The 13822-nt window shown below is 39.4% G+C and overlaps 1 protein-coding gene across 1 annotated transcript in view; it reads right to left on the bottom strand.

Annotated features, from left to right (window-relative positions):
• The window catches only part of FAM135B (family with sequence similarity 135 member B), a 132032-nt gene that overhangs the window by 38493 nt on the left and 79717 nt on the right, over positions 1-13822 (bottom strand). The window contains exon 6 of the mRNA XM_074144951.1: positions 12392-12518. Coding sequence (XP_074001052.1) covers positions 12392-12518 — 127 coding nt within the window. The remainder of the gene's footprint in view (positions 1-12391; positions 12519-13822) is intronic.

The following is a 13822-nucleotide window of genomic DNA, read 5'->3' on the forward strand; positions in this document are numbered from 1 at the left end:
ACTGAATTTTTTAGAGTTGGAAGAGACCATAAAGATCATCTAGTCCAACTCCCAACACTGTCCTCACAGTGTTGCCTGCAGGAGGGTATGGCCATGGCTGACACAAGAGCCAGCTGAAGATACTCTGCCAGAGCACGTGGGCTAGTTTGGGCCTGACAAACAAATTAGTTAAAACCAGTTCTCTTGCAGATGCCATTTCTCTCATAGTCTTTGGCATAATATGCTATTAAACATAGAGAACTTCTATCATACTGCAGGCACCAAACTACTTGGCTCAGTGTTGCTTTCTGACGCACAGAGCCAGAGCAAATGGTCACTCTGAAATGCTCTTTATTTAATAAAAGCAACAACGAGGACCACAGCTTCCTATTTAGAAATTCCAGGCTCTATTAAATACTGCCAGTCACTGCCAGAGAGTAAGTGACTTCAGGCTTGGATTTCTATTCACGGATGACTAGAGCTACAGGAATAATTGATTTTACAGTTCGATGCCCAAACTGAGAAAGTAAGATCCAGTTAGGTCAACTCAGAAAGTAAACAGTTCCTTGTTCAGAGTGAAATGAAACACACTTCTTTTTTTCTTCTTTTTTTTTTTTTTTTAAAGACATTTTTAATAGTGGTTGCAAGATATGTAATCCTTGTGGCTTCACATGTCAAGACTTTTTATTTAAGCACCATAACAAACTTTGCACGCTCTCTTAATGCACTACATATGCAAATTAAAACATATCTGAAACTCATCTCCACATTGTGAAGCTAGATAAATTGCCATGTGCTGAACCATGTAACATAGCACAGGATGCAATAGCAATTTTTTAAGCTGGGGAAAAGTAAACAGTAGGATCCAGAGAGGATGTTCCTATGGAAAATATATTCCAATTTACTACAATACATGCCTACTTCACAGTTTCCCACAAAGGCGGTAGGCTGAACTCAGCAATCGCATCAGCCCTTCCAATGTCTGACCACAGTATTTGGGCTCTCCCACTTGTTAGGAAAATGGCATACGCATGGGCTACAACATATATGAGAAGAACTAGGCTGACACTGCATCATCTGACTGTCATTCAGTTTTGAGAAATAACCCAAGTCGCAGAGCAACTGTTTCACCTCTACTCCATTTGGGCTTTCTGAAATTTGGTTCCTTTTTTGTCCTTCCAAAATGTTCGCTTAAGTTGCCTCAAAATCCAATTATCACAGTGACCAAATACTTGATGAGTCCTATTTTTAAGGTGGAGTTTTATAACTGGGATCAGAGGAAGAGCATCCTGACTGATATCCTGCCACTAAGCATAGGATCAGCTCAGCAGCCTCATTAAAGAAATCTCCCTATAGCAACCAAGCTCGCCTTGTTTATGCAGCAGATCATGACAATGAAAACTTAGCTTGGGCACAGAGAAACTTCCCAACACACTTTGCTTGAGTTGTGTGAAGACCTTGAGACAGAAGCACACGAAGCTGCCATTTTAAGCCTAAAAACCACAACCACTTTGCATCCTGCTACTCTATTACAATAAAACTATACTCAGCTACAAATATATCCATATATGGTGGAAGAGTCAATTAGTTCAAACACTGGAGCACCAACTTATAATAATTTAAAGGATGGATTTTTAGTGTTACTACAGACTGAAAAAAGTTGGGGTTTTTTGAAGAATATGTTCCAAATCTGGAGGTCGAGTAAATGATATCATCCAAGAAGTTCTGGTATTTATGACCCTGGTGGTGTGCAAAACATGGCCAAGTTATACACAGCAGTAGCCCGAGTTAGAGAAATGTATTTGAATTGAAAGGCGAACTCACTGGTGCAGCCCACTGACTATGTTTCAGCATTACCTATAAACTGAGCAGAGGGAAGAAGAGCCCACAGGTAGCAAGCAGGGAATTTGGTGACCAAGTGGACATGGATCCTGATCTACGGAGAAATTAGATGGAGACATAAGAATGGAGTCTTATTTTGTAAGAGGTATAGTAAGAAATGGGAGGAGATGGATTGCTGGTAACTCCAAGAATTAGTATTCTGGTTTTGTATCTCTTCTTTCATGACTGATGTAAGACTTACAAGTAGAAACAGAATTTGCTTCTCAGATATCATTGAGATGGGTGTGTTTGACATTTCTGTAGAAGGGAAGATTCGAAGGCAAAGACAGGGATCCTCCTGTCAGGACAGAATTGCAGAAAAGATACTAGAAAGACTATAAAAAAGAAAGTCCCGCTTTAAATAAGGTGATGAATTTCCTCATTTCCAGTTCACATTTTGCAGAAGACATCTTTACGAGTTTGATGCTGCCACGAGGAAAATCTGAGGACCGTTATTCAAGCATCATGCATTATAAAATAAGAGATATTTCCTTTTTTGGGGGAAACTTGAATACAAAGAGGCTCGACAAAAAACAAAACAAAACAAAAACAACAAAAAAAAAACCCAAACCAACAAAAAAACAGAAAGACAAAACAGGATCTCCATGCATTACAACATTTGTATCTATATTCCCTATCAAGCTAGCAGCCTGAGCCTTTTCTTTAATCAAGACCCACTGCTATTAGCTGTGGGGAACACATATCTACTGTCCTGCAACATGGCATGGTGACATTAAGAAACCAAGAAGGCTTATGACTTATTTAATAGGAAGAGTAATAGGGACATGAGCCTCTTGGGATTTGTGATATGTTGTCATTCCTGCCTATGAACAGGACGTTTAAAATTGCACTGTTCTGTTTTCAGGCTACTTCTGCAGGTGGCCAAGACGTCTTTGAATCCCGTCATTCTACTCCCACTGGCTTGGCTTCTGAAATTGCTTTTACAATTGGTATTATCTGAAAATAGCTTCCTAGTGGATCATTTTAGTTCTTGGTCACACAGAGCCTCGTAGGAGAGAAGGGATATGGCACCAGCCATGTCCACCCTAATCTATTTATTTGAGAGCTTTTTGCAGAATTTATTGTGGAGATCTCTATAATCAGGGCAGTTGCTGCATGCTGGCTAATTAGCTTTGTCTTCACAAATGGAGATAAAAATTAGAACAATCATAACATTATTTCTGATCTCTTTCTCAACTTGGTAAATTTAAACATTAGTAACGCTGTCAAACAATGGCTAAAGAGGAAATATTTAGTTATCATTTGGCAGTGACAAATTACTTCAACCTTTATGGGTTCATTTTTTTAAGCAGTCTGACATTTCGTTACTAAGGCAGATCTTTTATTTTATTGTTTCTTTCAGTCTGTTCCACAGCCACACTGCTACCAAGTAGATTCCAATGACTCATATGCAGGTGGGAAGAAATCATGTCTCTATTGATAGAACTATTATTTTTTTATTACTATTTGCAAATTTTCTTGCACATTCCCCTCTTTCTACTTGGTTCACGATAGACTTTTTTCCCCAAAGATGTGAGCACAATATGCTGGTTTGTATAGGGTCTGTCAGACTGGATCAGGACAGATGTCCAACAAGTCTTGTGTTTTGCAACTGATCACAGTTAAGTATCAAACACTCACTGAGGAGACACAAAGAAAACCCAAACCTAAGCCCTGACAGCTTCAGAAATTGCATGCCTTCAGGAAAAGTCTTCCTCAGATTGCCCAAATACTGGGTTATGCCACAGCCCTCACAGTTCCCATCCTTTCTGAACAAGGACTGTAGGAATTGTCCATGCTGTCATTTTGCACAATTGTGGCAAATACTATAAAGTTCACAGAAGCATCTTCTGTGATGAAGCAATGAAGCAATGTGTTATACCAGCTACCTTATGGTCTATAAAACTTGAGAAAAAATTAATCCTTTTGTTGATTCTAAATATGAATCCTTTTGTTGGTTCTAAATATTTTATTTTTCAAGTTACCTGAATTTTGGCCATTCTTGTATTGTGAAAAATAATCAATAGATCTCTTGGAAGATCTTACTCCAAGGTTTGTTGTAAAATGAAGTAAGATAAATCAATTTCCATTCCTTTCACAGTTATTTTGGTGAAAATAAATGTGTGGCTCAGAGAGTTTCATCACTCAGATAATTCAAGTTTTCAAAGTGACCAAATGAGATCCATTGGCATTTTCTCTTAGCAAAGCCTCAAAACTGGTTCTTTCTGGAGTATGACTTTTTATTTCAACCAATCACACCCCAGAATAATAATTTACAGCCCTGATTACAGGCATCTTCCTTCCTTCAAACAATTATTCTGCATAAAAAATGCTCCGCTGTGGTCTAGGTGTTATATTGCTGGTCTGTTTTCTTTGATGTGGGGGGATGTCTCTGCTGCCAGGAAACAGCTCCATGTCTAGCGCTGTCATTATGCTGCATTCCTGAAGTCTTCACTTATGACACTCTCAGGCAATGAATCATTTATAGCTCTTTGACATGCATGCAAACATATACCAATTCGTAAAGCCAATTTTACAACAATATACAGTCCTTTTTATCACTTGAGAAATCCACAATTTTTGTTTAACACTGAAACAGAAGTAATGGCTAATCAGAAACTTTCCTGGGCATGTTACTTTAAGGCAATTATATTAATTTTCTATAATTTACTGTGACAAAACGGGGAACTTCTGAATAGCTGGAGCTGTATAAATTTGCATAAGTATTACATTTTCACAGCTTCATTTTCCTAGCCCAGTAGTTACCTCCTGTATTATGCATAGTACATATACCAGCCCTCAAGTAATTTACACTCAAAGACAATGAAATTTCATGAGCCATGAGTAGCTTACCATTTATTCTGCAGGACATCATTTTATGGTTTTAAATAAAATACTTCTAGTGAGTTTAGTAGAGGAGAGGCCATTTTTTTTCTGTTTCTCAGACTGCTGAAACTTGGCTGATCCTTGGAGAACTCATCAGCACATTGGAGCAGGGACAGTTGTTTATGCACAAGCTGATGTTGTGGGGACTGTGCGTCCAAGCTTTCCACCCAAGCACTGCACCACAACTTATAACTCATATTAGCTGTGAAACTGATTCTTGGGTCAATATGACTAGTGTGATGGCTTTGAACAGAGGTACAGGCTTTTACTGTCACAAGAAGATTTGTTCCCACAAAACAAGACAAAGTGGTTGGAAAAAACGGGAATCTCTTTTCTCATTCCCCAGTCCCTGAGCTGATGGCTGGGACACTTGCCAATAGCAAAGAGTAGTGAGCTTCCAGATGATGGATCTTGACTGTGCTGTTGTTGGCAACTGTGCTCCTGTTGGAAAGGCCATCAGCTGGGAAGCTATGAGAGTTGATTAGGTCTCCTTTCAGGAACCCTCTCATCATCAGTCAGTGGGAATTACTGTAGTGTTCTTTAGGGCATATGAAGATAATTTTTCAATGAAGTACCACTGGGAAAAAATACTGAGAAGAAAGAAAAACTGAATCATAGAGCAGTCTATCAAAAGGCAGAGAGCAGCCAAGTCCTAAAAAGTAAAGAGTAGAAAGACTGTTCCTGCTGCTCGTGAGCTCCATTTCAGGGAAGAAAGAAAGAAACATCTGTCCCAAGCCCCCTCCTATAAAATTCCTCAGAAATCAATGCTGAAATCTTTAGAAAGGGAAAACTTTCACTGAAGGAATGTCAGTCAAGTTAATGACTGTACAAACCACATCAGTGGATTTCAGCCCCAAAGTCAGAAATTATGGTGATGGAAGTCAAATAAGTTCTTCAGTATCTAACTGTAATAGCAGCTGTAAAGAGAAATAAATACTCCATGCTTAATCTGCCTTTTACCACTCTACTCACAGCTACTCTAAATTAACCATAAAATACTTTTTTTCAGTTATACAAGTCTAGGTGTGATCGACTTTTTCACAGTGGTATGCAGAGAAACAGGGAGATTTGTAAAGAGAATGCAGCTGTCTGATTGCAGAAAAATAGCAAAATATAGACATGAAAAGTGGAATTTTCTATGCAGTTTCTATTGATTTTCAAAAGGAAACAAATATCAGTCCAATATGAGGAATTCCTGAGGATTTTCTCCAGAAGGAGACTCCATCACCTTCCTGTCTGGAGTTTCACACAAATCTCCAGGTGATTGCATGACAGTTCATTGAACACCCACAGTGAAAAGATTAGAAAGCTTTTTCAACACGTTTTAGGCCTAATCCCCAATTAATCTCAGTTTTGAACTCTATCATAATGCAGATGATTGCCTTGCTGTACCCTGCATATGGCAGATCAAAAAGTAAGAGCCACAGAAAAGAAATATGCCAATGATTAAAGAAACCAGTTATTTTCACATTATTAGTTAGCGTGTTTTCTGCTGCAGCTAGAAAATCATTTAGTTCTTTCTAAAGATCAGCCGTTTATCTTCAGGCAACTGAAGATTAAAGACTTCATCAGTAATTATCACAAATACTGCCCTGAACACACTAATTAAAGATACTTGTCATTATACCTTATAAAGAACAGTATATCAGCTCTCTTACTATTTCAGAATAATTATGTGTTGGACACCTGCTGGAGTCCCAATCACAACTATTCACCATTTGCAGAAGCAAGACACTGAAAGAATCCTCTTACTTTAAAACCACCCATTACAAACACATGCTAACACATGAAAGACATGCTTTCTATACCACACACACCAAAGCAGAGAAGTTCGAGACCAAAAACAAATCTGTTTCCTTGTAAAATTAACAATTCTGGGTGAAACTGTGATCTAAACTACACTTATGCAGTCTGAATTAGCCTTTTGCAAAGCTTTAGTTCTTTTGAAATGCTAACACCTTTATTTCCCTTCCCTTCCCTTCCCTTCCCTTCCCTTCCCTTCCCTTCCCTTCCCTTCCCTTCCCTTCCCTTCCCTTCCCTTCCCTTCCCTTCCCTTCCCTTCCCTTGCCCTTTCTCATACAATTTTGTTTTGTGGTCAGATGCCCTGGGGGAAAAAAAAGAAAAAAAAAAAAAAGGAAGAATGGGATTAAGTTAGAAAGATGTCTGCTGTGCCAATAAATACAAAAAAGGGTGACAGGAAGCTCTACATTAAGGTTCCTATGTCTGAAGAGGAATGAAGTTTGCAGCTATGTGTTCCTCTTCTCCCAGCTAAGCTGGGATTTCAGGGCCTATTACAATTCCCACAACGGATCCTACACAGGCTATTTTCTGACGCCTGCCCTTTTTTTCAAGAGCTGAAAAAGTGAAGTATTGCGGCCAAAGAGCCATAACTATACAGAAGAAAAGAAGAATAAAACACAGATGACTCCTGTGTGACATAAAACTGCAGGTTTGAATAATGTTTTGGTGTGAGGCTGAAACACCCTGGTTTTTTCACATGTTGCTGGAAAGATGAAAGTATTAGCAAACTGTCTGTGGAAAAAAACTCTTATCATCAATGCAATTTTATTTGAACGACACTCCTGATTCTTGTATTACGCCAGGCATAAACTCGATGTCTTTTGGGATAGGTCCATCAATGCTAGATGGAAGAAGAACACTTCTTATCAAACACTAGTGCCTTATTAATGGGAAGTCACATGATTAATCAATCTGATTACTTAGAAGTCAATTTATCTGCAGCGCAACTGCTATCCAAATGAAAATAAGATTACCGTGAGTACAGTTTATTAATAACCACCAGTATGTCATTGACTCAACTTGATTATAACACAGCAGGCATGTGAGGCACAATATTACTAAGACATTAAACCAGCCCGACAACAGCGGCTACAGAAGAAGAGTATGGTACAGGGTAAGGCATAAAACTCCTGAAGTGCAAGTGACCGTTCAATTTTCAGTTCTGCAAGGAACATTTTCTTTTTATTTTATTGTAGTTGTAGGATCTGTAGATATTTTTCAGTGTCCAGCTCCTGCAGCTGCTGAGATCACCTGAAAGCATGAGTCAGCGTGACATTCAGAAACAGACCTTGTAACATCCGAAACAACCCCTTGAACTTCCTCACAGGGAAAAGCAATTTAGCAGACCCAAAGGGGAATTCAGATGCTCCTGAGGGAAGTCAGTCACAAACAGCTCATGAGTCTGTTTCACCCCACTGGATCTCCCAAGCCTGCAGTAGATATGATCCTATTTTGAACATACTGTTAATCTGCTGTGATATATATTCCCTGTGAGTAAAGGTTATGGGCTGAAGAGAGCTTGAGAAAGTATTGGCACATTTTGTTATTCTGTAGGTTGTTCTCTACTAGCTTTTTGACCTCAAAAGCACTTTCCCTCATATTTATCTGACAACAAAAAATTCTCATTTTAATAAGAAATATCTTTGTTGTCTTATGCTTGAAAGGAAAAGTGTAATATAGATAGAAAATAGAGAGGTAGAGAAGGAGGAATAGAGAAAGACCCATTTGCTGCATAGAGTGGGAAGAGTGGAAGACTTAAAAAAAAAAAAAATCACCAAGGCTTAAACAGGATTAATTATTATAACTACTCTGCTAAGACGGGATATGAGGAAACTGTCAGTGCTTTTCAGAAGTCGCTTGGGGAGAGCTACAGAAAATGCACATGTACAGTCTAAAGCCGCTGGCATTTAATTAGTCTCTGCACTGAGAACTCAGAAGCACGGAACGAGGAGCCTTCAGGATCTATCATTAAGCAGTGGCCCCTCAGCAGCCCAAATGCAGAAGATTAGCTCAGGAAGTGGCAAGAAGAGCTGACAACTGATACGGACTTTCTTTAGAAATGAAGGCAGTCACTTATACCTTCAGTAAGTAAAAAGCAAATCAACTACGTAAACTAGATGAGAACTTCCAGTAAACTACATGAGAACTTCCACAATCTATGGGCCTAAAAATAAAATTAGCTCTCTGATGCACCCATGTTTTATGAGGAAGAAGGAGGTAAAATGGGATGTATGACCTAGAGATGATACATCAAAGAAACAGTCCTCAACTTTGTATTCAAGACATGTCTGGAAAACATGACTTGGCAGTATTGACATCAGATTTCATCACAATTCTGGCTTACTACTGTAAATAGAGCCACTACTCTACTGAAGCTGTGTCTTCAAATCTTGTCTGAACCACGTGTGGTGGGTTGACCTTGGTTGTCTGCCAGGTTCCCACCAAGCTGCTCTATCACTCTCCTTCCTCAACAGGACGGAGGGAATAAAATACAACAAAAGGCTCATGGGTCAAGACAAGGATAGGACTGGATGGATTGCACTTACCAATTACTGCCATGGCCAAAATATGGGGAAATTACTACTTGGGGAAATTGATTTAATTTATTACCATTAAACAGAGTAGAATGAGGAATAAGAACAAATCTGAAAACACCTTCCTTCAGGGCACAGCCACCTGCTCCAGCGCGGAGTCCTCCACGGGCTGCAGTGGGGCAACCTGCATCATTGTGGTCTTCACCACAGGCTGAAGGGGAATCTCGGCTCTGGCACCTGGAGCACCTCCTCTCTTCCTTCTTTGCTGACTTTTCTGCCTGCACTGTCGTTTCTCTCACATTTTCTCACTTTTCTTCCTCACAGCTGCTGCACAGTATTTTTTACCCTTTCTTAAATATGTTATCACAGAAATACTACAAATGTTGCTGACGGGGTCAGCTTTGGCCAGCAGTGAGTCCACCTTGGAGCCAGCTGGTACTGGCTCTGTCAGACACAAGACCAGCTTCTGGTGTCTTCTCACAGAAGCCACTCCTGCTCCCATCCCCTTCTGCTACCAAAATCTTGCCAGATAAACCCAATACACCACTCCACTAGTCCATCTCCTGAGTATGATGACATTAGTGAGGGCAAAGTTTACTTTTGTGAGCCAGTCTGTTTCGTGACGTTGTACAATTTATGCCAAACCTATGAAATTGAATAAATTGTGGAGTTAGTAAGTGCCTCACTCAGTGAAACACTGGGGTTTTAAGCCATGCATCTCCTAGATGAGGAGAGGGTGCAATAGGAATTATTTAGAGTTCCTACCAATTACAAGCTTCCACTCAAATGGAAGTATTCTGGAAAAATAATCTGGCTACAACTGTGGGGGAAAAAAGCTCTTTTTTGTTTACTCACAATAGGTAAACCTCAAATAAGGAAAGTCTCAATTGTTTGCTGTCTTACAGAGAACTGAATAATCAGGTTCAGTTCCCTAGAACAGACTTCAGACAGAAGGCTCTTGCCCAGGAGATGCATCTTAAGAGCTTAAGCCTTGAGACTTCTCAGATCAAGGAAAATACAGAAATGTACATGAAAAGTAGAAGGATCCAAGCTCAGCTTTGCAGAGATGAAAATAAAACAAAACAAAAGAAAAAACAGGATAGACTAACATTAACTGTTTCACAGCATTTTATGACATAAAAAGGAACTAACCGAAGTCTATTTAAAATTAATTTTCCCATGTGCTGCCCAACGAAGCTTCGTCTGCCTTGGAAGACAAGATGCCTTAATTGTTCTAGCCTAGATTTAGCCAGTTGTATCAAATCAGAGTAGCTAACAAAGAAAAAAAAAAAAAAAAAAAGCATGGTATGTCTTGAGTTAAGGTATTCAACAATTACTACTTTGGACATGCACTAGGCAAAGTCCAACAAAAATATAAAATAAAGTGAGTAGAAAGGCCTGCAGTTTTCATTGAATGTCCAGACCGTGATTGCAAAATTCCCCAAACCTAGGCATGTCTATAGTCCAGCTGAAGTTACATTTAACAACCAGGAATGGAATGTACAAATTTGTAAAGGGAAGTAAACTTGACCCAGTGCAAAGCATTGCAGCACTGTAAGAAATAATATTATTCCTCTTCCTTCAATCCCTTATGGCTTGATATAAACTCCCACATAAACCAGCAGTCAGTCATAAGGCCCTCACCTGGAGTTAGGTTTACCCCCACAGCAATTTCTTTTCAAGCTCCGAATTCTTATTTTTTATATTAAACCAAGAGAAATAGTCTTCGCTCATTATCATACATCATGGATAGCATATGCAAAAAGGCCATCACAATCTATTAAATTAAAACGCTCAGATCAAGAGCAGATGTCATGACGTATAGAGGTTTTGGAAGCTAAACAAATGCACATCTGACAGTGTGGAGGTGGAGTCTGCAGCATTACATTTATGATTGTTTGGTGTGTGACATTCTGATGACCTGCAGGGTAGCAGAGTGCTAAAGCCAGTTCACGACAGAGTGCTTCCATTTTGGTATTTAATAAGTCACCTGCTAGGATAATAATTATGCTGTCATTTAAAAAAAAAAAAAAAGAAAAAGAGAAGAAAAAAAAGCCTACAATCAAACAAGATCAGTCAACAAGGACAGGTAGAAAATAGAGTTTGCAGCTAAGGAAAACATTTGGGAAGGAAATAAGGTTTCCTAATCACAGCAGACTTAAGATTTTTCCATGGAGAGTAAAAGGAAAAGTGGGAGTGGAGAGTCAGCCTTTCCATCTGTCTTCTTACAATAGAGTTTTGTCCAGAGCATAATGAAAAGTAGGAACCACTCTCCGAAGAAACCTCTCTCTTGTGTAATGTACAGAGATTAGTCTACAAAGACAAATGCTTGAATCAGTTATTTAAATTTATATGATGTGACTGTCTACCAGAGAGGCAGAGGCTGAGGTCAGCTTGTTTGCCAAAAGCATACAATGACCCAATGGTCCAGATAGCAGCCTCAGGCCAAACATTCTCTCTGCCTGAGTTAATTCCCTGGTAGTTCTTCTGCACCAGATGCTCTAGGCTAGCATATTTTTAATATTTAGACAGAATAGAATAGCTTCAACAGGAAAGGTTGAGGGAGGCTGAGGGCAGCATGTTAATCAGAACCCTTGAATTGGGGTTTCTGAACAAGTGAAGTTGGGTTGACTTTCTAGATCTGAGGAAAGATTTCAGACAAAAAAACACTTCAAAGCTAGCACTTTAAAAAAAAAAAAAACCAAGAAAAAAAAAACAAAACAAACACAAAAAAACCCAACAACAACAACAACGGCCAAACCCTAATTAATCATTATTTTCAAAACGAACAACTTTGTACTAAAAATGGCACGACAAGCTCTCCTCTTCACCTATAGGAAGACATACATTACCTGTGGGACCTGCCTTGAGTAAGGCAGTGTGTGTAACACCCCATCACCAACACACACAATACTCAATACTCCAGACACAAACCCTTCCTTCAAATATCCTTAATAACGACTCAAGTCCTCTGGCTGTTGAACATGACACCTGAAAGCAAGGATCTTGTACTGAATAATTAATTTCACCTTACAGCAGACACCTGGTCAGGTGAATCCCACCTGAAAAGTGTCACTGGCAGTCAGGGGTATATCCATACATCTGGAACTTTTCCAAAATGGTTCATGTAGGTGGGGGCTGAACACCCAGGAACTGTGTATCCAAGTCCCAGGTAGTTCATGCAGAAATGTTTGAAGGGTTCTTCTTCCAACAAAATCCTTCTACTAGCAATATAAACCAGATATTAACAGATAATGTGGATGCTCTGTGTGACCAAATGGAAGAAAGACATCATCATTCACCCTCCTTACCTCTGAAGAAGTGGGTTTGCAGTAGCCAGCTCCAAACACTAGATTTTCTAATGACATACTGGACTGGTCTGGTCCTGCCTCCAGGTTTCCCTTACCAAGCCATGAACCTTTCCCTGGACGAGCAAAGCTAAAAGAAGAAAAATTGAGAAGAAAAATAATGAGAGTACTATTGTTACAGAAGAGTAATTGTTGTCTCAGTGCTATTTCCTTCCTTAGAAAATGTTTGCTGATTTGGTTTTGGTGGCGGTGGTTTTTACTTTTATTTATTTCAAGCTGACACTTTAAGTCCACACATTTTCCTTTCAAAGTGAACATTGTCCAGTATGCACTAGCTCAAATGATGTGAATGAAATTTGCTTTCTTCACATTCACTCCAGTGGCTTGAGTGTTATCTCTCACTCAGTTCTTTCTCCGCTGTCTTACAGATCTTTTTCCAGCGTAACATCTCAACAATACAACCGTTCCATCTGTCCATGTAGATAATACTCTTATCTGACTTCTCCTCAGCTTGTATCTTAAGTGATGCAACATCCTTCTCTCTGGCTTTAACCATATCACCCTTCCTCACTGAATTATGCACAATCTCTGTCCACTATAAATGTCCTTTATAGCTCATCCCAATCTTTTTTACAGATTGGAAGTTTAGTGTCCACATAAGCTTCCAGCATCAAAATGACAAGACTTAAGCCCAAAAACTGCATTTCCTTTTGATGGGTGCAGTCCATTCACTTGGGATGTGTTCTCCCATACCCATGTGCAACATGAATCCACTGATACTCAAATTCTTCCTCAAAAACCTGATAGAATTTAAGTTGGCTTAGTGCTGAGGTCATTCCCTCTCAGTGCTGAGTATTATGGTCATGGTGTTCTCTTCTGACTGTATCATTATGTCTCCTCTCTTACAGCATGAACCCATTAAGAGTGGAACATCTTGTTTGGAGTTTTCTCACCACTGAGCCCACCAGAGGCCTGATGCACAGCTAGGACTCTTACTCTGGATTAATCTGAGCAAATGTCTACATCCCAGTTAATGATGTAGGCTGCCTTTATATTCGCTGGAGGTGAATCGACATTTCCAGGGTATGAGTCATCTCTTTCTGGAGTAGTGATATCAAACAGGTCAGATGAATTTCACCCTCAAAGTGCTTATTTCTTATTGTGGGCCATAAAGAGAGGCCAGGATGACTGCCTCATAAACAAATGAATGTAGGTGAGATAAACCCCACTGTTAGTCCCTGTGATAACATGTTTCGTGCATAAACTGCATCAAGATTTCAAGAGAGAAATCAGGCTACTTGTGGCAAATACAATGAGCCAATTTACTGAACCATAATGGTGATGCAAGGAACCATAAGTGTTCTTAAAAAGCATGTAGGCAAAGGTGGAATTGTAATAAAGAACTGCTGAGAAAAAAGAAAACCACATTTGTTG

This window comes from Numenius arquata, chromosome 3 (assembly GCF_964106895.1).
Source record: "Numenius arquata chromosome 3, bNumArq3.hap1.1, whole genome shotgun sequence".
NCBI classification, from domain to species: domain Eukaryota; kingdom Metazoa; phylum Chordata; class Aves; order Charadriiformes; family Scolopacidae; genus Numenius; species Numenius arquata.